Raw genomic sequence first — 24,732 nt, 5'->3', positions numbered from 1 at the left:
ACAATCTCAATGAAATCTCAGAGAAACCCAACATACTCTTCGATCTATTTATCACTTTCCTCAGAAACAATAATGCAGCCAACCTAAACTCAATCCTAAATTTAATCAAAGGTACTTTTCCAAGACAATTACACTTTCTCCCGCACCCTTCAGCCCCACCTTAAGCCCTCTTCCTAAGCCATATTTCATTTCAATACAAGAACTTACTGATTTCCATGATTATAATTTTTACAACACCCCATTTATACTTTATTCTTTGTTAAAAACCTCTTATTATGTATATTCCTTGTATTATTAACTATTACCATAACATCTCATGTCACTTGTTATTCTTTAAAATAATATTGTCTTAGGATTTCGCCACAAATGATCTTTGCTTCAATACGGCTGATGATGACCCCTAGATGGGTCGAAACTAGTACCGTATAATTTTGTAAATTTGTGAATATATTGTATTGAAAAGGTGGAAACATTTAAGTTATTATTATTATTATTACTTATATATTGTTCAATACGGACCAAAAACATGAAATTCATAACCATCAATGATGTAGCTTACCAGGCAAAACAGAAAGCCTTTCAATATCTAGGCCTAAAATTAAAGATAGCCAAATTACGCAAAGACATCGATTTCCTAAAGCAATGTATATCACTTAACTTGACACCTAATTTTCTAAGAAGCAATAAAAAGAAACATCGGACTTCACCTCAAACCATCAAAACTCAAAACAAAACAAACAAAATATGGTTAAGAGACGAAATTAAATTCTTGTACAGGAAGAAATATTTTTTGAATCAGAAATTATACGACACTCACCTCGCAGCGACTAAACTACTTTCAAACGCACAATGGACACTATTCTATCAAGAAGTAGAGAACAAATTATTCTACGAACTAGCCAAAAAACAGTCAAATTTGGAGAATAAACTCAACAGGCTAAAAAACTGCCAACTACATAACCAACAAACTAGAAACTCCAATAGTAACACGTTCGTTCGTACGCAGTTTCATCCAGCTGTTGTAAATCTATCTAACACGCCCTTAAGTGAAAGTGAACACTTAACTTTATCCAAAGGACCGAAACACAACTGGCCAAACTTGAACAGCCTCAACATAGCCGCTACTATGATCACAGAATCAGAGCTAGCCATCAGCAAAATACCGGAAGACACGCAAAATGAGGTTAGAACCGATGTTAAAAGGAAACTGACTGATATCCTCCACAATTTAACCAACCCTGCAAATAACCTCAATAATAAAGAAAAAATTGCTGAACAAAAGCGCATATACGCCCTCAAGAAGAAAATTAAAGACAACGAACTCATCATAACCAAAGCTGACAAAGGCAATGCAACAGTTATCATGGATAAAAAAGTATATATTGAAAAAACAAAAAACTTTTTCACAGACAGCTCATTTTCCATAATCAAAAAAGACCCCACCCAAAAAATTCAAAAACTACTTAAACAAACTCTTAAAAACACTTCATTTTTATTTACCGAACAGGAAAAATCCAAACTCATACATATGAACCCAGGACTCCCCACTGCTAAAGCTCTTCCCAAAATTCACAAAACCGGAATTCCCATCCGGCCAATTATCAACTATAGACCAAGCCCCTTATACAGAATATCACAATTCATCCAATGTTTCTTAAGAAAAAATTATCAATTCTTATCCAAAAAGTCTATTAAAAACACATCTGAGCTAGTAGAAAAACTAAACAAGTTCAATTTGCAACCGGATCACTCCATCCACTCTTTCGATATTGTAAACATGTACCCAAGCATACAAGTATCAAAATTAATTCCGATAATTATAAACAATTTAAACAAAAACAGCCACTTAAGCAAACTAGAGATACAAGACTTTATCACAATATTAAAACTTATCATCGACAATAACTTCTTCACTTTTGACAATGTCATATATCAACAAAATGGTTTGGCAATGGGGTCACCGGCCTCAGGTATCTTAGCAGAAATATACCTGGACTTCCTCGAATACACCAAAATTGACAACGAATTCGAAAACATTCTCTTTTGGGCCAGATATGTCGACGATGTCTTTGTAATCATGAATGAGAAATCAATTAACGCACCCACCACCCTCTTAAGACTCAACAATATTGATCCTCATATCAAATTCACACTAGAATCCGAATCAAATCAAAAAATCAACTTTCTAGATTTAACCATCACTAGAAACTCAGATTCTTTCAGTTATAAAATTTTCAGAAAACCCACTCAAACAGCCTCCACCATTCGCCAAGATTCAGTGCACCCCCAGTCCCACAAACGAGCCACATACAACAGCCTAGTTCACCGAGCCTTCAGCATACCTATGTCCAATAAAGATCTAAAAAACGAACTCAACACAATCCGCGGAATCGCAAAATTCAACGGCTTCAGCAATCATTTTATAGAAAGGATAATCAATAAACACAAACATCGCCCAAAAACTACCCTCAAAAAAGAAATAACCAAACCTCTAACATTTTCCACCTTCACGTTCAACAATGATATCTACAAGTTAACCAACATCTTTAAGAAACAAGGCGTTAAAATAGCCTTCAAAACCAACAATAAGAACATGAATGTTTTATACAATACTTCACACATCAACAAGACCAGCAGTTTTTTAAAATCAGGAGTTTATAGGATCAAATGTACCACCTGTAAAAAAACCTACATCGGGCAAACCGGGAGAAACTTCATTATCAGATACCACGAGCACACTAACGCAATAAAATACAACAAGTTTTCAGCCATCGGCCAACACATGCAAGATTATAACCATAATTTCACCAATATTGAACAAGACATGGACATCCTCGTATTAGCAAACAAGGGCCCTTTACTGAACATAATGGAAAATTACTACATACACCTAGACCAATACTTTAATGCCAGTCACAATCTCAATGAAATCTCAGAGAAACCCAACATACTCTTCGATCTATTTATCACTTTCCTCAGAAACAATAATGCAGCCAACCTAAACTCAATCCTAAATTTAATCAAAGGTACTTTTCCAAGACAATTACACTTTCTCCCGCACCCTTCAGCCCCACCTTAAGCCCTCTTCCTAAGCCATATTTCATTTCAATACAAGAACTTACTGATTTCCATGATTATAATTTTTACAACACCCCATTTATACTTTATTCTTTGTTAAAAACCTCTTATTATGTATATTCCTTGTATTATTAACTATTACCATAACATCTCATGTCACTTGTTATTCTTTAAAATAATATTGTCTTAGGATTTCGCCACAAATGATCTTTGCTTCAATACGGCTGATGATGACCCCTAGATGGGTCGAAACTAGTACCGTATAATTTTGTAAATTTGTGAATATATTGTATTGAAAAGGTGGAAACATTTAAGTTATTATTATTATTACTTATATATTGTTCAATACGGACCAAAAACATGAAATTCATAACCATCAATGATGTAGCTTACCAGGCAAAACAGAAAGCCTTTCAATATCTAGGCCTAAAATTAAAGATAGCCAAATTACGCAAAGACATCGATTTCCTAAAGCAATGTATATCACTTAACTTGACACCTAATTTTCTAAGAAGCAATAAAAAGAAACATCGGACTTCACCTCAAACCATCAAAACTCAAAACAAAACAAACAAAATATGGTTAAGAGACGAAATTAAATTCTTGTACAGGAAGAAATATTTTTTGAATCAGAAATTATACGACACTCACCTCGCAGCGACTAAACTACTTTCAAACGCACAATGGACACTATTCTATCAAGAAGTAGAGAACAAATTATTCTACGAACTAGCCAAAAAACAGTCAAATTTGGAGAATAAACTCAACAGGCTAAAAAACTGCCAACTACATAACCAACAAACTAGAAACTCCAATAGTAACACGTTCGTTCGTACGCAGTTTCATCCAGCTGTTGTAAATCTATCTAACACGCCCTTAAGTGAAAGTGAACACTTAACTTTATCCAAAGGACCGAAACACAACTGGCCAAACTTGAACAGCCTCAACATAGCCGCTACTATGATCACAGAATCAGAGCTAGCCATCAGCAAAATACCGGAAGACACGCAAAATGAGGTTAGAACCGATGTTAAAAGGAAACTGACTGATATCCTCCACAATTTAACCAACCCCGCAAATAACCTCAATAATAAAGAAAAAATTGCTGAACAAAAGCGCATATACGCCCTCAAGAAGAAAATTAAAGACAACGAACTCATCATAACCAAAGCTGACAAAGGCAATGCAACAGTTATCATGGATAAAAAAGTATATATTGAAAAAACAAAAAACTTTTTCACAGACAGCTCATTTTCCATAATCAAAAAAGACCCCACCCAAAAAATTCAAAAACTACTTAAACAAACTCTTAAAAACACTTCATTTTTATTTACCGAACAGGAAAAATCCAAACTCATACATATGAACCCAGGACTCCCCACTGCTAAAGCTCTTCCCAAAATTCACAAAACCGGAATTCCCATCCGGCCAATTATCAACTATAGACCAAGCCCCTTATACAGAATATCACAATTCATCCAATGTTTCTTAAGAAAAAATTATCAATTCTTATCCAAAAAGTCTATTAAAAACACATCTGAGCTAGTAGAAAAACTAAACAAGTTCAATTTGCAACCGGATCACTCCATCCACTCTTTCGATATTGTAAACATGTACCCAAGCATACAAGTATCAAAATTAATTCCGATAATTATAAACAATTTAAACAAAAACAGCCACTTAAGCAAACTAGAGATACAAGACTTTATCACAATATTAAAACTTATCATCGACAATAACTTCTTCACTTTTGACAATGTCATATATCAACAAAATGGTTTGGCAATGGGGTCACCGGCCTCAGGTATCTTAGCAGAAATATACCTGGACTTCCTCGAATACACCAAAATTGACAACGAATTCGAAAACATTCTCTTTTGGGCCAGATATGTCGACGATGTCTTTGTAATCATGAATGAGAAATCAATTAACGCACCCACCACCCTCTTAAGACTCAACAATATTGATCCTCATATCAAATTCACACTAGAATCCGAATCAAATCAAAAAATCAACTTTCTAGATTTAACCATCACTAGAAACTCAGATTCTTTCAGTTATAAAATTTTCAGAAAACCCACTCAAACAGCCTCCACCATTCGCCAAGATTCAGTGCACCCCCAGTCCCACAAACGAGCCACATACAACAGCCTAGTTCACCGAGCCTTCAGCATACCTATGTCCAATAAAGATCTAAAAAACGAACTCAACACAATCCGCGGAATCGCAAAATTCAACGGCTTCAGCAATCATTTTATAGAAAGGATAATCAATAAACACAAACATCGCCCAAAAACTACCCTCAAAAAAGAAATAACCAAACCTCTAACATTTTCCACCTTCACGTTCAACAATGATATCTACAAGTTAACCAACATCTTTAAGAAACAAGGCGTTAAAATAGCCTTCAAAACCAACAATAAGAACATGAATGTTTTATACAATACTTCACACATCAACAAGACCAGCAGTTTTTTAAAATCAGGAGTTTATAGGATCAAATGTACCACCTGTAAAAAAACCTACATCGGGCAAACCGGGAGAAACTTCATTATCAGATACCACGAGCACACTAACGCAATAAAATACAACAAGTTTTCAGCCATCGGCCAACACATGCAAGATTATAACCATAATTTCACCAATATTGAACAAGACATGGACATCCTCGTATTAGCAAACAAGGGCCCTTTACTGAACATAATGGAAAATTACTACATACACCTAGACCAATACTTTAATGCCAGTCACAATCTCAATGAAATCTCAGAGAAACCCAACATACTCTTCGATCTATTTATCACTTTCCTCAGAAACAATAATGCAGCCAACCTAAACTCAATCCTAAATTTAATCAAAGGTACTTTTCCAAGACAATTACACTTTCTCCCGCACCCTTCAGCCCCACCTTAAGCCCTCTTCCTAAGCCATATTTCATTTCAATACAAGAACTTACTGATTTCCATGATTATAATTTTTACAACACCCCATTTATACTTTATTCTTTGTTAAAAACCTCTTATTATGTATATTCCTTGTATTATTAACTATTACCATAACATCTCATGTCACTTGTTATTCTTTAAAATAATATTGTCTTAGGATTTCGCCACAAATGATCTTTGCTTCAATACGGCTGATGATGACCCCTAGATGGGTCGAAACTAGTACCGTATAATTTTGTAAATTTGTGAATATATTGTATTGAAAAGGTGGAAACATTTAAGTTATTATTATTATTATTACTTACAAATATCAACCCGACACACGTCTTGGAAAAAAATTGGTTGGGACAAACAAAAAAATCTAACTACAATATAATACAAAATATAGACAGACCTGCATTGACGTCATATCCAGTATTCTGGCTATATTTTCGCCAGCTGACCTCGTGCTTAGCCGCACATTGGTACAAAGAACATCATCTTCTCAAACATATCAATCTTACAAATACTGCCTTTTCACACGTTATTAAATGACAACACAAATCACGCACTTTCTTCGTTATAATTTGTACAGCAAACCTCCTTTGTTCTGCAGTCGACTGCGACTGTCTCCCTTCTCCCCAGAGTCGGCTTTCAATCACCCTAATACAACAGGTGTTCAACAGATAATGAAATCAGAACTACTCTGACTAGCTTCCCAACTCCCTTAACACTTTCCAACACACACGAGGTGATACAATAAAATCTGCTATGTACTTTAACAGACGCCTATGCTTTCACAGTTTGTCGGCGAAAGTTCAGAAAATTTCTATCACTCTCCCTTCCTAACAGAAGATGTGGACCACAGCCACGAACATGTACTAAGTAATTTGTAGATCAATCTTATACAATTTTCTGCTGACGATGGGTGTAAGCTTCTGCTGCTTCAGAACCCAGACTGACAGTGAGAAATATGCAGAGGGGGGTTTCTTTTATAGTCTTAGGAGTGACGCTACTCACACCACTAAGCTTGATTACGTAATCTGCTAATTTCGCGCCCAATAGACCGATTTTCATGAAACTTATTCCAGAATTCCGGACAGACTTGTGATTTATTTAGATGTTAATTTCATAATTTTACCACACTCGCAACAGGTGAAATAAATTATTTCTGCCCGGGCGTTTCGCGGGTTTTCTTCATCCATTGACCTTGGCACGTGGAGCTAGTCCTCGGATCTGACGCTGATTTGTACCTAGGCTTACTGCATTTATATTTTACCATGGGGGTTCTGTCTTCACGTAGGTTTTAAGAATAATTTAGATAATTTATTTCTGTATTTACTGTGTTGCCAAAATCTCTCGTTATGCAGAATTCCGTGAATATAAAATATTGTAGGATACTCTGTATTTACTGTGTTGCCAAAATCTCTCGTTATGCAGAATTCCGTGAATATAAAATATTGTAGGATACTCGAAGTCCACCGAGGTGTCACGGTATTTCATGAGCTTACCGCCGGTGAGTTCGTTCCCACGCGACAGCGAGGCTCTGGAAGTGCAACATGGCTGCTGTCAAAAATAAAAGTAGCTTGTTATTTGAAATAAATATTGAGAAAAATGAAAAAATATTTTTCTCATCGTAGAATTATGGGTTCAGTATCATGGTATAAACGATAGAAATCATGCCAGTATTTTCTCGGCTTGTAGGCCGTAGTCCAGAAGCATGTGATGGTCCGGACGTTTCTCTGAAGACTGCGTTGCCCTATAACGGACCATTTATATTGGTATTATAAATTTACTCATTCGGGACAAATATTTCAGATTCCCTATGGGAATCAACATCTATATCATTATCAAGGGTTCCGACTGACAGTGGAATGGAGCGGTGTTGCAATTCCATGGACCACGGCCCATAAATCCAGAAAATACTGACATGATTTGTAATGCCGGCTGTTAATATTATTATTTTCTTTACACAGATGTCGCAAATTGGGTTGACGGAATCAGTGAAAGGTGATCCTCGAAAGTTTGAAGTGTGGCTTCAAGGTCGGCAAGAGGTACACACGATCCAGGCTCGAACTGTAGATCAGAAGGATGCTTGGGTGCGCGAAATCAAACGTGTTCTTCTAGAACAGCTGGCGGAGTTGAAAGGGGAGAAGATTCGACAGTACTCTCTGGCTGGTATCAGTAAACCTCCTCACAGGTAAACATATTTCACACCTTTTTTTTTTTAATATGGTGACCTGCATATTCTTAAAACAATTGAAAGATTTAGAGGTAGGATGAAACATATGCTGCTGTGCTCTTTTCCAAGAATATAACTTAATCCATATGCACCCACCTGCCCTGTGCACTGACATTGCTAGGAATCTGCCAACTTTTTAGTATGCAACCTTGGTGTTGCAAGCTTTCAGTTAAAACAGTATAGTGGGTGATCGACTGCACGTATTATCACGGGACCTGTTCTGTATTATTGAGAAATTCCACGCTATTGTTCATGACACAAAAAACAGAACAATACAGAAATATAACACACAAAAAATCCCTTTGAAATCTTAACCAGATGTAAATAATCTGCCGCGAGGCACGACAATTCTAACATAGGGTGTATCAACTCTTACATCTTTGCACCAGTAACTATGAGTTGTTGCTTTTTGTACCAGTCCCATTAGAATACAAAGAACAATATACAGTATACACGTATTTCATTCAAGTTCGTCTGAGAAAAGTTGGGATCAGCACTGGCGCATGCCTATTAGTTTTGTCTGCTATGAACTGTACAATGTTGTCATCTAAGTACTTCTGGAAAATGAAATCTGTACTAACATTTCTACATATACCACTACCAGGATTCACTCTACTTGTTCCAGAAAAGTTGTGAATAATTTAAGAACTGTCCAGGCACCCAATTCCATTGAACAGGTTGCTCATCATTTTCACTAAAATCACTTTCACTCTTACTTGAATCATTCGATATAACATGCACAGGATCACTAATAACTTTTTCCTCACTATCACTTCAGAGCCGAAAATATCAAGTAAGCTTTGAATTTTGCTATTACTGAGCATATCGCGCGAGCAAGCAACTTCCTTCTCAGCCATCTTGTCAACAACAGGATACAGATTTCACGATCCATATTTTAATCAGTTCTCTTTGCCAAAGAAGCATACCAGAGCACTCTGGTGACACTTTGAGACACCAAGAACAGATTTCAAGTAGAAATGTTTCCAGAAAAAGCCAACAGATGTAACAAACGTTTCCACTATGCGACCTTGCACCCTGGCATATCAGGCCGCTTGTGGAGTGCTGGCCCACCCGTTCGAGCATGTATCAGTCCGCTTACGGGTGCATAGGAATTAAAACAATGGCTTATTTCGTTGTTATTTTTGTTCCAAAACTTAGTTGTGATGAGTTTTAACTCAGTGATTACACTTCCCCAGGGACATTACAGTGAAGGAAATGTATGAACTATGAATTTTCTTTTCTATACTAAATAATGGAAATGAAATAAATTGTACGAGTACATTTCTCCACTACACGATAAAGCATAGAACCACGCATATTTTCTGGGCTTAGGAGATGAGAGAGCAAGTACAGATTCTTTGGTTGTTTCCCCTCTTAGTATCCTCTTACGATGTGTTGGGGGTACGGACAATGCATCCTTCAATTCCATTTGTAACATACGCTAGTTATCAGCTGGTGGTTTGGCACGCTTTCTGCAGCACGTCTTTGTTCGGAAGAAGTGGCTTCTGCTACACATACACAAACTCTCCAGAAACCATTTGGGAATAGATTCTCACTTTTCGAACTCTATAGTTGGGAACGAAGCTATTTTTAAAAGTTTCAAAAAGACAGGACCTCAAATGCTCTCGATGTAGGGCTGACGACATGTCAGTGAAGATTACGTCATTTGGAATGACGACATGCCGGTAGCAGGGAAGTTGGCGACACAAGACGATAATTCAAATGAAAGCAGTGATTAGATTTGCTCAGGTTTACTGTGCGGTAAACAAATTACTGGCCATTAAGTTCTTTTCTATCAATATTGAATAATATGATAATACCCTTTTCTCTGTGGGGTCAAGTATGAAATGAGACAAATTTTCGTAGTGAGTTTTTACGATCGTATGCCCTTCCTGACTTCAACCTAATCAGAGGAATTAATAAGATGAAACAAATGACGTGATATGAGTAACTAAAACTGACTATATTTAATTTATATGTAGGCTTAAAAGTAATGTTCACCATTTATTGACTCATGTAAAAATACTGCTTTGCAACGTAAATAGCCAGTATAACTCAAATACATTCATAAGTTTGTTAGAGAATAGTGTAGCATGTTTACATGTATAATTTATAGCTCTTTATAGCCTAGAAGCCGTGTGTTCACTACTCAAAATTTGAGGTTGTCCCATATTGGATCCCCCCTTACTTTTTTTTTTTTTTTTTTTTTTTGCCTGTAAAAGTGTAAGAAAAAGGGGTCTTAATATGCAAGCAAATACGGTAAAGCTGAAGGATGCAAACAGTTGAAATCCCGTGATCCACAGCCAGCCGAAACAGAGCAGAGAGAGAGAGAGAGAGAGAGGACAAACACAATAGCAGGTCACTGTGGAAAGAGGGAGCAACAGAAATAGGAGACGATGTCAAACATGGAAACACAAAAGGAAAATAAATATGTGAACAGATATTGAAAATGAAAGACTTTTCTCAGAGGTAGGATTTTCAATGTAATGTGTTTTGCTTATACAGCGACAAATGTGTTTTTATTTTTTCTCTTCTCCATATTCTTTCATGTTTATTTTCCTTTTTATTTCCATTTTATTTGAGAGTGGCTTATAGACATATTGTTTTGCCCCTTAAAACAATGATCATCACTACTGTGCTGTAGGCCGCATTTCAAAGGAGGTCAAGAAAGTTTCACGATTGCCATTCAGAATGCAGGTCATGATTTACTTAATTAGCTGCTGCACTTAAGTGGAAAAAAACAGTCATATATAGTATAGTTTGTGTTTTTTCTTTATGTTAGACCTCTCCGTCAGACGAGTTCCTGGGAGAGCCAACCAGGGCAGCCTCACAATGGTAGTCTCAGCATGGAGGAATCAAATCTCATGAGGCAGCTACCACAACAATTGTCAGAGAATGGCGAAGAGGAATGTGGAGCCTGGAGTTCGGATTACAGCAATAGTGAAGACGAAGACACGTTCACTGACCATTCTGAGGTAAAACTTCTGAAAATTGTTTGTCATTTTTAACTCATCTAAATAACAGAATATTTAGCATATATTTTGAGAAAAAGGTTGTCTGACTCATCCTGGGCTGAATGGTTGACATACTGGCCTTCGGTTCAGAAGACACCAGATTCGATTCCCAGCCAAGTCGGGGATTTTAACACTGTAGAGTTAATTTGTCGGGCTGTTTGTGTTAATCTCAATAGAAATCTATTTACAACTCTTCACACTTCTAACCACTACAGAAACGCACATTAGTGAATACCTCCCTCCACATAGGAAGGGCATCCAGCTGTGAAAGTCGATCAAATCTACATGACGCGTCGGTCATTACAAGTTAGACAAAAAAGATTATTTTGAGATATAGGATCCTCAGAGCCTCTGTGGCTCAGGTGGGAGCGCGCCGCCCTCTCACTGCTGGATACTGTGGTTCAAATCCCAGTCACTCCATGTGAGATTTCTGCTGGACAAAGCAAAGGCGGGACAGGTTTTTCTCCGGGTACTCCAGTTTTGCCTGTCATCTTTCATTCCAGCAAGACTCTCCACTATCTTTTCATTTCATCTGTCAGTCATTAATCATTGCCCCAGAGAAGTGCAACAGGCCTCGGCAGCTGGCACATTTCCTATCCTCGCTGTAGGTTGGGGGCTTCATTCATCCCATCCCTGATCCGGTTATTGACTGGAAAACAGGTTGTAGGTTTTCATTTTCAGTATTAAAATACATATTTGCATTCTGTCCATTTTGAGTGTAATCTGTCGAAAATAACTCATTCTTTATGTTTATCCAGTTCTAATGTTTTATTTTTCAAGAACTTGAGATTTTAGGTCATTTAATTCAGAGGGTGCGGAATTTTTCTCTGAATTGAGAAGCCAGCCTTGATTTCAGATACAGTGCGATTTTCTGGTCAGTGCCACTTCTACCAACTGCATTAATTTATACGTGCTTGTTTGAGTCTTATTCTAACCCTCTGTAGGCATGTAGTGGCATCATGTAGCTAGGCTCTTGACAAACACTGTCATCACGAGTCTCGAAAGGAGAAAAAGAAATTTGCAGTTCTAACGTTTTGAAATAAGCTCTCTTATCAACTGGGTAAAATTTTCAGAAAAAGGAACATTAGTGTCTCATATAAAATTGATAATACTACTAACGGGTGTATTACTTCACTGATGAAGGGAATGCATAATGTCTCCGAAACATCTATGAATGAATAAATAATTTTCTGTTATAAAAAGTGTATAGATAAGGTGGACCCAACACAAACTATTTTAAATAGTTATTAATAGATTTCTGTGTGCTAGGCATGGTGAATTGTTTGTTGCAGGTTCTCTCCAGTTTGACTCTTGAGTTGATATACCCATCAGCAAGCCCTCTGGGCAGGGTGCAAAATCAGAAAGAAATGGTAGGGGGGAGAAGGAACATAGGGCTTAAATGCTAGTGTTTATTTCATGCAGTATCCAGTGGGGCAGGGGGTATAAAATTCCCCTGTAAGTAAATTACCCCCTCCCTCAGAAAAATGAAAATTTTAGATCTTTTTGTTTGAGTTTTGTTGTTACAACAAGAATGATAAACATTAGAAGAAAGTGATTCCAATCAGCTGAGACTGTCCCTTTCTTAAGAAAGGCCAGACGAGGAGTGATTTGTCCTGATTTATTGGTTTATTCGTGGAACCTTCCTCTACCAGGGCTAAGTGTTGACTGAACAAATTTGTCGGTCTGTACACACCTTACAAGTAACTATTCTCATTTTGGTTCCGTATTGAAGTTGACGTATGTCTCAAGTATTATTACAATATTATAAGTCCACCTGTTCAATACAATGCAATATGATCCACTATTTCATACGGTCAAATTTTTTTTTTTTTTTTTTAATACATAATACATAAAAGTCAAAGGTACATGTTTCACCCTCCTTACGGGCATCATCAGCCTATATCAATCTTAAAAATAATACATATACTTATAAATTATAGGTTAAAACGTGGAAAAATGATTTCGTAAAACATTATCCAATAACATCTAAAACAACGATAATGCACCAAAGTATGTTAAAAGAGAGTGAATTAACATTTTTGAAGATTAAAACGTGATTAAACATGAAATTTTGAGAGTTTAAAACTAAAATGGATCCATATTTTTATAATATCATAAAGACTGCGATGGCCTTGAGTGTAAACACAATCATCAAAGGGGGATGTTTCTTCAGTTCCCAAGTTGAATCCAAGGTGGTAAAATCACCACCTTGGATTCAACTTGGGAATTGAAGAAAAATCACCACCTTGGATTCAACTTGGGAATTGAAGAAAAATCACCACCTTGGATTCAACTTGGGAATTGAAGAAAAATCACCACCTTGGATTCAACTTGGGAATTGAAGAAACATCCCCCTTTGATGATTGTGTTTACACTCAAGGCCATCGCAGTCTTTATGATATTATAAAAATATGGATCCATTTTAGTTTTAAACTCTCAAAATTTCATGTTTAATCACGTTTTAATCTTCAAAAATGTTAATTCACTCTCTTTTAACATACTTTGGTGCATTATCGTTGTTTTAGATGTTATTGGATAATGTTTTACGAAATCATTTTTCCACATTTTAACCTATAATTTATAAGTATATGTATTATTTTTAAGATTGATATAGGCTGATGATGCCCGTAAGGAGGGTGAAACATGTACCTTTGACTTTTATGTATTATGTATTAAAAAAAAAAAAAATATTTGACCATATGAAATAGTGGATCATATTGCATTGTATTGAACAGGTGGACTTATAATATTGTAATAATACTTGAGACATACTGTACACACCTTACGTGAATATTGTCATATTGATACCTATCGGAATCACACTCTCTCCAAGAAGTACAGGAGGGTGTAAGCTCGAGCAATGACAAGGGAGGAGAGCTGCTTCAAGTTTTGCCCGGGTTTCAGATGTACTTGCCAGAGTGAAACACGAACAATAGGCTGCAGGTGCAGAGTTGCCACGGCTGTGTTGTTTTATTGCTCAAGGTCTGCCAATCATTTGAATTGTTGCTGATGTTTTTATGAAAATATGCACAGTAAAAATCATTAATTTTCAGTAATAAATTATGTGTGTTATAAATTTTCCTCATTATTTTTAAATGAAAGAATCTCCCCCCCAGGCAGTTTTAGCAGGGGGAACCTTTGAGATAAAATCGTCAGTGGTGGGGAACTCCTTCCCTCCCCCCCCCCTCTCCCTGCGATTTCGTACTCTGCCTCTGGGCCTTCGACCAATGACCTTCCTTCTTTGATAGTCTTCCTCAGTCCATTGAGTCTTCTGACAGTGTGACAGAAGTACCTGAGCTATTTTTCTTTGATAAATGTTCATAGTCTTACTCTGATGCCAAGCTGTTTCAGGATTGACTCGTTTGTTTGGTGTGCCGCCCAAGGTGTTTGCAGTATTCTTCTGTAGCAACTCATTTCCAAAGAGTCGATCCTGCTGCGGTCTGTCACCTTTAAGGTGAAATGAATGTGTGCAGAAGCATAAATTTCATCATTACGCTATTGGAGGTGTAAGATTTGATGTCGAATTCTTCACCATCATGACGCGCGTGCAGACCTTAAATTTGCGGTCCACAGTGTTAAAGACAATAGATCCTAGGCACTCAAAGCAACAAACCACTTCATAGTCGGCAACCCCTGCTATGTCAGGCACATTGTTATGGCTAACTATAATCATTACTTTGGTTGTTTTTTTTCGCCGGGCTGAGTGGCTCAGACGGTTAAGGCGCTAGCCTTCTAACCCCAACTTGGCAGGTTCGATCCTGGCTCAGTCCGGTGGTATTTGAAGGTGCTCAAATATGACAGCCCCGTGTCTGTAGATTTACTGGCACGTAAAAGAACTCCTGCGGGACTAAATTCCGGCACCTCGGCGTCTCCGAAGACCGTAAAAAGTAGTTAGTGGGACGTAAAGCAAATAACATTATTATTAACATTACTTTGGTTTTCACGGTATTTGTTCCTGCTGATCTTTTGTAATTATTTCATTAGTATAGATCCCTTTTGCAGCACTCACAAGTAACCGATCATGAAAAATGAGCATTCAAAAGAAAGAGAATAGTCATTAGCAGTGACAAATTACACTCTTTAAATTATTAATAATAATAATAATAATAATAATAATAATAATAATAATAATAATGCTACTTGCTTTACGTCCCACTGACTACTTTAACGGTTTTCGGAGACGCCGAGGTGCCGGAATTTGGTCCCGCAGGAGTTCTTTTACGTGCTCGTAAATCTACCGACACGAGGCTGACATATTTGAGCCCCTTCAAATATCACCGGACTGAGCCAGGATCGAACCTGCCAAGTTGGGGTCAGAAGGCCAGCGTCTCAACTGCCTGAGCCACTCAGCCCGGCGCACTCTTTCAGTTCATAAATATCGATAATTTCTTTAAAAAAATAGTTTATGAAAATTGTACGAAGTGTGCAATTTGCAAATAGTGTTGCTGTAGGAAAATACACGCCATCGTTGCTGTCCACTTCACAGTCCAGCTGCTGGGACGTCTGTTTTACGTCATTATAATATGCTGTAATTATCAGTTAAGATAAGAATGATAGTAAGACCAAAAATTTCTTCCGGAACAATCGTCAGTATAATAATGCACTGGCATTGGCTTTCGTTCAAGTGGATACCATAAATGTTTTAAAAAATCAAAGATTACATTAAATGGTAAGTAAGACTGTCTAATATTGTACTGATCTGTGTATTCCATAGTTCACCAGGGGGCTACTCCACCACATACTTTATGAACATGCGAGATTTCTCGCATGGGTCCCCTAGTCTTTTGTAATTATCGAGGTGTCTACGTATCAAAGATGACTTACTTGTCTGCCTCCAACTGCAATGCTGCCATTCCAGGCTTCAAATACCTCTTTCATGATATACTCACTGTAGATGTTGAATAGGAGAGGGGAAAGAATGCACTCTTGCCTCATAGCAATAACAGGTGAGAAGACATAAGAGGGTGTCATTGATTCTTTCTGTTGCCATGTTCGAAGAGTACAGTTTCTGAATCAAGTGCACCAGGTAGGTTTCTCAGTGTCCCCATATCAATGAGAATGGTCCAAAATTTTTGATCATATCACCTTGTCAAAAATGCTTTTTTTTTTTTTTTTTTTTTTTTTTTTTTAAGTTCGCAAAACACATGTACATCGTCACTTTGAATTCTCTGGTCTTCTCCACAAGCTGCTGGAGGTTAAGAAATTGCTCACGAGTTCCTTTGCTTGGAACAAACCCAGTCTGCTCATCTGGTATTAGTGGCAGGAGAAAGGTCTTCAACCTCTCGTTCAGTTATCGTGAGAGTTATTTTGCTGCCATGGCAGACGAGAGCTATTGTTCTATAATTTTCAATCAAGAGCGGAGCCCTTTTTGAATAGTGGTATGAAAGCATAGCGGCACCATTATTCTGGCCAGATCCCAGATGTGCAGATGTTCTGGCATAGCCTGTGAGGAACATCAGTCCTGATTTCACCCATCTTCTTGTCTGACTTGTTGGCTGAATGGTCAGCGTACTGGCCTTCGGTTCAAAGGGTCCCGGGTTCGATTCCCAGCCGGGTCAGGGATTTTAACCTTCATTGGTTAATTCCATTGCCCCGGGAGCTTGGTGTTTGTGCTGTCCCCAACATCCCTGCAACTCACACACCACACATAACACTATCCTCCACCACAATAACACGCAGTTACCTACACATGGCAGATACTGCCGACCCTCATTGGAGGGTGTGAGCTTTTTCACTGCACGTTCTACCTCCTCTCTGAGAATGAATGATTCTAGGTCTTCTTTAATTTCTTCTTGTATGTGTTGTGGATGTCATGTAGGAGCCGTGGTATTTAAAGAATAAAGACTTCACAAGCAAGATACCATCAAATAGGATTGTGCTATCCTTCGAGCACAGCTTTCCAAATATTGATTTTACACCGCTAAAATTTAAATTCTTTATCTAAATCTCGTATATGAATATTGCTTGTTGCAGACTACGAGCAGTGTATATCAAGCCCGGTATGTGGCACTGGCGGACTACTGTGCAGTGGGTCACAGCGAAGTGTCCATGAAGGAAGGAGATACGGTAGAACTCTTGAAGGTTGGCTGTGCTGGCTGGTGGTACGTCAGAGTCTCGGGTGAGTGTGTCTGTAACGCGTTTGTACCGTCTTTTATTTTGCAAGGTTCAGATGATTTTAAAATAAGGTAATACTGTATTTGAGACTTGTATGAGATGAGATTTCTTTGCATCCAACAGCTGGTAGTTGTGCACTGGATAGTTTCACTGGCCGCAGTGCCACCATAGCTCAGTGATGTCTTGTCCAGTTATCCACTTTTTTCTATACTTAGTATATCCATAGCATATATGTAGGCTATACATTATTTAAATTATTTCAATTGAAATTATTGAAATTATTTCAGTTGAAATTATTGAAATTATTTCATTTGGACTAACAGAACAAAAAAGACATAAATGTTGTGGGTTTTTCAATTAAAAAATACTTGTTCAGGAAACATACAATGGAATAGTTTTCTGTATTCAACTTTTTAAAATATTTTCAAGAACTGAACATTTCTAATGAACAAATTATGAAGCTACAGCACAGATTTTCTCTGACTCATCTTTTTATATTACAAAAAATCAAATTATATTTCTTTCTTTCTAAAATGCCTTTGGGAATGGTGACCTTGTCATAGTAACAGCCTAAGCTGAAAACGGCACTTTTAAATCAGCCTCGAAAAAAGCTAGGGTGTTTCCTGGAAGCAGCACACAGTTCTTATGCTGGGGCAACTGTGAGAAGTGGGCGACCAGTAGAGAACATTATGGAAAGTCAGAAGAGATGATTGATTTCATGGAAAATATAGATACAATGGGACTGAGTGAGGGTGCGTGGAGAGGAAAGAGAAAGAAGTTGAGGAAGGGATACACACTCTACTGGAGTGGATGACATAGGGTAACGAACGGAGGGGGGATAATAAGCAGCAGGATCTTGGATGAGTATGTAGATAAAATGATAGAATAATAAAGATAGAGTTGAGGACAGAGAGTGGATGCAAAGAAGAAGATATAGACAAATTCCTGGAGACAATGGAAAGAGAAATGAAGGATGTGACTGTTATGGGAGTCTTTATTGCAATGGTTGAATGCGACAAAAAAGGAATGGAAGAAGTAATTGGACCTTTTGGACATGGAAAGAGAAATGAAGACTGGGAGAAGTTCGTGGATTTTTTGTAAGAAATGGGTTGTGTGTTCAGGTTCAGGAAGAAGAATAGTAGATAGATTACAAAATAGAGAAGGGGAAACAGAAGGATAAAAACAGTAACTGACTACTTCTTGGTGGAAAGAGCAAATGGTAGACAGTTTTTAGATGCAATAGTCTTCCCAGAAGTAGCCTTTGATGGAGACCATAGATTAGTGGTAGCTAACATGGAAGTGGGAAAAATAGTGAAAACAAAAGAAATAAGAGAGAAGAAAATAAAAGTATGGAAATTAAAAGATATGGATGTAAAAGAAAATTTCCAAAATAAATTGAAACAACACATACCTAGAACTGAAGTGGAGAGTGTGGAAGTGGAATGGGAGATGTTGAAGGCGGCATTGGTAAGCTGTGCAGAGAGTGCTTATGGCAGAATAGCTGAAAGAGTGAAAGATAGAGAGACCCCATGGTGGAATGAGAGGGTAGAGGAGGCAGTGGAAAATAAAAAGTAAGCATGGTAATTATAGAATAGGGGAAAGTGGGAAAGCACCCGGTTTCGACAATATAGGCCTACCGTATACCCAAAATTCCTGACACATTGTCAGAAGATTATATGGAAATGGCTGTGCCACGAGCTCGATAGCTACAGTCGCTTAAGTGCGGCCAGTATCCAGTATTTGGAAGATAGTGGGTTTGAACCCCACTGTCGGCAGCCCTGAAGATGGTTTTCTATGGTTTCCCATTTTCACACCAGGCAAATGTTAGGGCTGTACCTTAAGGCCACGGCCGCTTCCTTCCCGCTCCTAGCCCTTTCCTGTCCCATCATCACCATAAGACCTATCTGTGTTGTTGTGACGTAAAGCAAAAAAAAAAAAAGAAGAAGAAGCTTTTCTCCACCAACAAATCAGATCCATTTGTCTTCAGTGGTGAATCTATTGAATATATGGATAGCTTCACTTACTTGGAGCCGGGCTGAGTGGCTCAGACGGTTAAGGCGCTGGCCTTCTAACCCCAACTTGGCAGGTTCGATCCTGGCTCAGTCCGGTGGTATTTGAAGGTGCTCAAATACGACAGCCCCGTGTCGGTAGATTTACCGGCACGTAAAAGAACTCCTGCGGGACTAAATTCCGGCACCTCGGCGTCTCCGAAGACCTTAAAAAGTAGTTAGTGGGACGTAAAGCAAATAACATTATTATCATTATCACTTACTTGGGCAGTGTAGTTGCCAAAGATGGAGGTGGGGGGTGGGGAGCTGCACAAGATGTTTCGCAGCGCATTCAAAAAGCAAATGGTGTCTTTGTTTGGCTCTATCTGGTGTGGAAGAACAACAGAATATCTATCGGGACCAAACTCCGCATCTTCCGAAGTAATGTCAAGTCTATTCTATTATATGAGTCGGAGACTTGGAAAGTGACTGGAGTAATTACATCCAAGTTGCAGACCTTTGTTAACCACTGTTTGCAAAGGATTCTTAACATCTACTAGCCGGAAGTAATTTCCAACCATGAATTCTGGAGTAGGATGGGAGAGAATGAGATGGCCATACAGATAAAGCGGCAGAAATAGATCAGGCATCCACTGAGGAAGGATAACAAAGCAATTGAGAGAGAGGCACTGGACTGGAGCCCACAGGGTAAAAGGAAGAGAGGGAGATCCAAGTAAACGTGGCGAAGATCTGTTCACATGGAAGCGATGGAAGAAGCAAGACCTGGAGTGAGGTAAAGAGGCAGGCTGTCAACAGGACCAGATGGAGAGGCTTTGTTGATGCCCTTTGTTCCACGAGAAACAACAGGAATTAAGTCAAGTAAGTCAAGTTCTTCTCCAGCATCTTGCTCACTGGAAAGCTTCCATCAGTTTTTAAACAGACCAAGATTCTAAACCTGAGACCACTGAATTAGGCGGGTGAGAAAAACTGCACTGTTGTCAGATATGGGAACAACGAAGTGACAGATGGTCGAGAGTCGCTTACTTCTGTGCACAGATTGGTAGTGCTAATCATGCAGTGTTATTTAGTCGAAGCCGGTCCGCTCCAGTGTCACTGTTAAATCCTCACCTCTCCACTAGCTGCCTGTGCTGTGTCACATAGAACCCCCTAGATTGAAAAGACTAACCAATTTAGTGCAGACGTATGGTAAAATACCACTGAAATCTAGATCTCCAGCAGTCCGAACACTACAAGAACTAATCTCCAGAGATTTCAGTTAGGCAACTAAATGGAGTTTGGAATGGTTCACAGGAATTAGCAACTGGTTAATGTCCAGCGCCCTCCAAAAGATTTGTTATTTATTTGTAGTTAGTCGTGTCCTCATAACTGATTTCATTTTCTTGTTCCTGTGTTACCTGAGTTTGGGTGTTATTGCTGTTGACAAAAAACTTGTTCCATGGCAACCAGATGTATGCTCCTTCAGTTTTGGAGGAGGTATGGTTATTAGACAGTTGTACAATTTTTACAAATTATTTTAATTTCTTGGTCAATAATTTTCAGGGTTATAATTTTTGGCCTTCCTTTTTTGAAGGAAAAACAGGGGGATGCACTTGTAAATGCACAGACCTTTATGTAAACAAGGAGGCTTGAGTTTGCCTTGCTTAAAATATTTGTTTGGTGGTTTCTGTGTTTATTATCAAAAAGAAAGAAGGGTAAATTGAATAAAGTTGATGATTTTTTTAATGAAAAAAAAATTCCCCACTGTTGGCAGCCCTGAAGATGGTTTCCCATGGTTTTCCATTTTCACATCATTTCTTAGTTATCTTAATTGATGATGATTATTTTTATTTATTTTGCACACTTTCGTGCTAATGGTATTCAACTGGGTGAGTTGGCCATGTGGTTAGGGGCGTGTGGCTGTGAGCTTGCATCCGGGAGATAGTGGGCTTGAACTCGGCAGCCCTGAAGATGGTTTTTCGTGGTTTCCCATTTTCACACCAGGCAATGCTCAGGCTTTACCTGAGTTAAGGTCACGGCCGCTTCCTTCCCACTCCTAGGCCTTTCTTATCCCTTCGGCATTATGAGACCTATCTGTGTCTGTACGATGTAAAGCCAATTATAATGGTATTCAAGCAATCGTACAGATTTTAGGAAATCAAAGCACAATAAACCTCAATTTTTGCTACATTTTTACACAGAATTTGAACCCATAAATTTCTGAACAATTTTCAGTCGTCGCAATGACCACCGTCTTCTACATGATCTTGTAGGTGTTTGTGTTGACGTCCAACTTCTTCAGTCCTTCCACCAGAGTTTGTTGTTGTTGTTGTTGTAGTTGTAGTTGTAGGTAGGTAGGTAGAAAGAATGAACAATAAGGTCATGTTTCCCCAACATTAAGAGATTTAATACACATCAATTGCATTTTCTTAGGGCTTTAGAAACTGGTGAAACAAAATCATAAACAGTTATAATAATAGGTTTTGTTATTTGTTTCAGGAACCCAGGTTGAAGGCTGGGCCCCATCAGCTTACCTGGAGCCAGGGAGGAAATCTTGCAGAGCTGGCCAGTCGTTGGGAAGTCAGGAGGGGAGTCGTTCAGGGGGAGCGTTAACAGAATAAGGTCTGTGTTTCTCGCGAATTTCTCACAAGATGTCCTTGTGAATTGAGTGACAGTGTGGACTGTAACAACAAAAACAACAATCACAGTCACTTTTGTTAATTTGGACTCTACATGCTGTAAGCTGGTAGAGTTTGTTCGTTCATTTGTATTTCCTAGACATTGTAATGTATTGTAACAAGAACCTCCAAGTTCTCTTGGAAATTATCCCTAATGACAGTGTGTTGAAAGGTTTATGCATGAAGCTGTGTGATATTTGGGGATTGAGTACCTTCAATGGCAGTCAATTGACAGTAGAAATGATTTGTATTATCAGCTGTAGGAAACTAGTGATGTAGTGTTTGGAACCTGACAGTTTTTGCAACGGCTGGATACATGTGTGAACGGTCCTTTGATTTCCCACCGTCCTCAACGAGCTGGAACGAAATGAGATCTCGTTCCAGACTAATCATTAATGTGTTCTTGATTTTTCTGAAAGACACATGATAGAACCTCAGAAATTATAGATAATACATACTGGTTGTATTTGTTACTACTTGTGGCAGATTTATATGCATTAAAAAATTAGGTTGTAATGTCATACTGTTTGGTGAATGATGACTACAGTTTGTGTTAATGCTGTCACATAAACAAGTAAAACTTGTTTTATTTAACAAGCATTAATTTCTTGTATTTTCCTGATGTATCTCTTACACACCCTAAGTTATTGTAGGAGGAGAAATTCTAAAAAAAAAAATTAGCTTTAGTTTGCATTGTATTTACAACAAACCCTACATCAAATATCAGTTCGTTTTAAAACAATGTATACTGGGCATGTTGGCCATGCAGTTAGGGGCGCGCAGCTGTGAGCTTTCATCCGGGAGATAGAGGGTTCGAATCCTACTGTTGGCAGCCCTGAAGATAGTTTTCCATGGTCTCCCATTTTCACACCACGCAAATCCTGGGGCTGTACCTTAATTAAGGCCAAGGCCGCTTCCTTCCCACTCCTAGGCCTATCCTATTCCATCGTCACCATAAGACCTATCTATGTCGGTGCGACATAAAGCCACTAGTATGAAGAATGAGTTTTCCACCTAATCAATACTTTATTTTACAAAATGTTTAGAATTATTTACATTAAAAGTCAAAGACCTATAATTGTACCATATGTATATATCTTAACATTAGTGTTATATTAGAACAATGCATTCTTGTTTAATTATTTTTTAGTAATGTTTCATTATGTACAGTCGCTATTTAAGCAGATTCACCAACAGCTGATGACCTATTTACGGGTCGAAACCAGTACTGTTTTAATGTAAATAATTCTGAACATTTTGTAAAATAAAGTATTGATTAGGTGGGAAACTCATCCTTCATACTTCTGTGCTTAAATTATCAGTATGGACAATGAAGCTAATAGATTATAGTAAAGCCACTAGCAAAAAAACAAATTTTTCTTTAGCCGTTATAATGAGAACTTGTTGCACTTGCAGCCCTCTTGTGTTTAGTGGCTCACACGATGCTTAACACTGAAGTATAACAGGATTCAGGTATTATGAGAGCAGTAGCAACCCTGTCCTGAATAATATGCACACCTGCATTTTTCAGTGCCAACTTTAAAAAAAAGATAGGCACTGATAATGCACGTATATTTGGTATTTTAATTCTGTTATTAGTTGAGGATACCCCCAAACCCCCCATGGTTCAACAGCCCCGAAGGGTCATGGCCTACCAACCAACCGCTGCTCAGCCCGAAGGTCTGCAGTTATGAGGTTTTGTGTGGTCAGCACGACGGACCCTCTCGGCTGTTATTCTTGGCTTTCTAGACCAGGGCCACCATCTCACCGTCGGATAGCTCCTAGTTGTAATCACGTAGGCTGAGTGAACCTTGAACCAGCCCTGAGATCCAGGTAAAAAATCCCTGACCTGGCCAGGAATCAAATCCCGGGCCTGCGGGTAAGAGACAGGCACGCTACCCCTACACCGCAGAGCCGGCCAGTTGAGGATAGGCATTGGAAATTCAGAAAATAGGTTTGTCTATTACCCCTCAACAAATGTTGAGCATTTTAGCTCTCCTAGGGTTATCCTGGTTCTAATTCCCAAGCCTGTTATGAATTTAAGTATATTTCTGCTCTCTACCTTGGAAACTCAGTCCTTACATTTGCCTGGAGTTGAACTTAGAAACTGCTTAAAATTCTTTCTGTCAGTGATGTTAATTAAACCAGTATCTTTCTCGAGTCTTCAAATACTTTTTTAAATGCCAGACCTTTCTCTCATTCAGCCTGACATTTCAGGAGGCAGAATTCTTCCTTCTTTTCCTTATATATGATGATCTTAACTGGAATATCAGCCCCTTATTCAAAGATATTAGATTAGGAAATAAAGTCTTAAAGGAAGTGGATGAATATTGTTACTTGGGTAGTAAAATAACTAACGATGGCAGAAGTAAGGAGGACATAAAATGCACGCTAGCACAACCAAGGACCAGGCGAGTTAGCCATGTGGTTAGGGGCGCGTGGCCATGAGCTTGCATCGGGGAGATAGTGGGTTCGAATTCCACCGTCGGCAGCTCTGAAGATGGTTTTCAGTGGTTTCCCATTTTCAGGCCCCTTATCTTAGTTAAGGCCATGGCCGCTTCCTTCCCACTCCTAGGCCTTTCCTATCCCATCGTTGCCATAAGACCCACCTGTGTCGGTGTGACGTAAAGCTACTAGCACAAGCAAGGAAGGCCTTACTTAAGAAAAGAAATTTGCTCACTTCGAATATTGATATAG

The 24,732-nt window shown here is 38.4% G+C and overlaps 1 protein-coding gene across 1 annotated transcript in view; it reads left to right on the top strand.

The window, feature by feature from the left end:
- The window catches only part of LOC136882302 (guanine nucleotide exchange factor DBS), a 122,163-nt gene extending 99,122 nt beyond the window's left edge, over nt 1-23,041 (top strand). Inside the window, exons 19-22 of the mRNA XM_067154874.2 lie at nt 7,979-8,202; nt 11,027-11,219; nt 17,232-17,376; nt 21,857-23,041. Coding sequence (XP_067010975.1) covers nt 7,979-8,202; nt 11,027-11,219; nt 17,232-17,376; nt 21,857-21,978 — 684 coding nt within the window. The 3' untranslated portion in view covers nt 21,979-23,041. The remainder of the gene's footprint in view (nt 1-7,978; nt 8,203-11,026; nt 11,220-17,231; nt 17,377-21,856) is intronic.
- Nucleotides 23,042-24,732: the final 1,691 nt, after the last annotated feature.

Source organism: Anabrus simplex, chromosome 10, assembly GCF_040414725.1.
Source record: "Anabrus simplex isolate iqAnaSimp1 chromosome 10, ASM4041472v1, whole genome shotgun sequence".
Classification (NCBI taxonomy): domain Eukaryota; kingdom Metazoa; phylum Arthropoda; class Insecta; order Orthoptera; family Tettigoniidae; genus Anabrus; species Anabrus simplex.
This window is presented reverse-complemented; position numbering and strand designations above follow the sequence as displayed.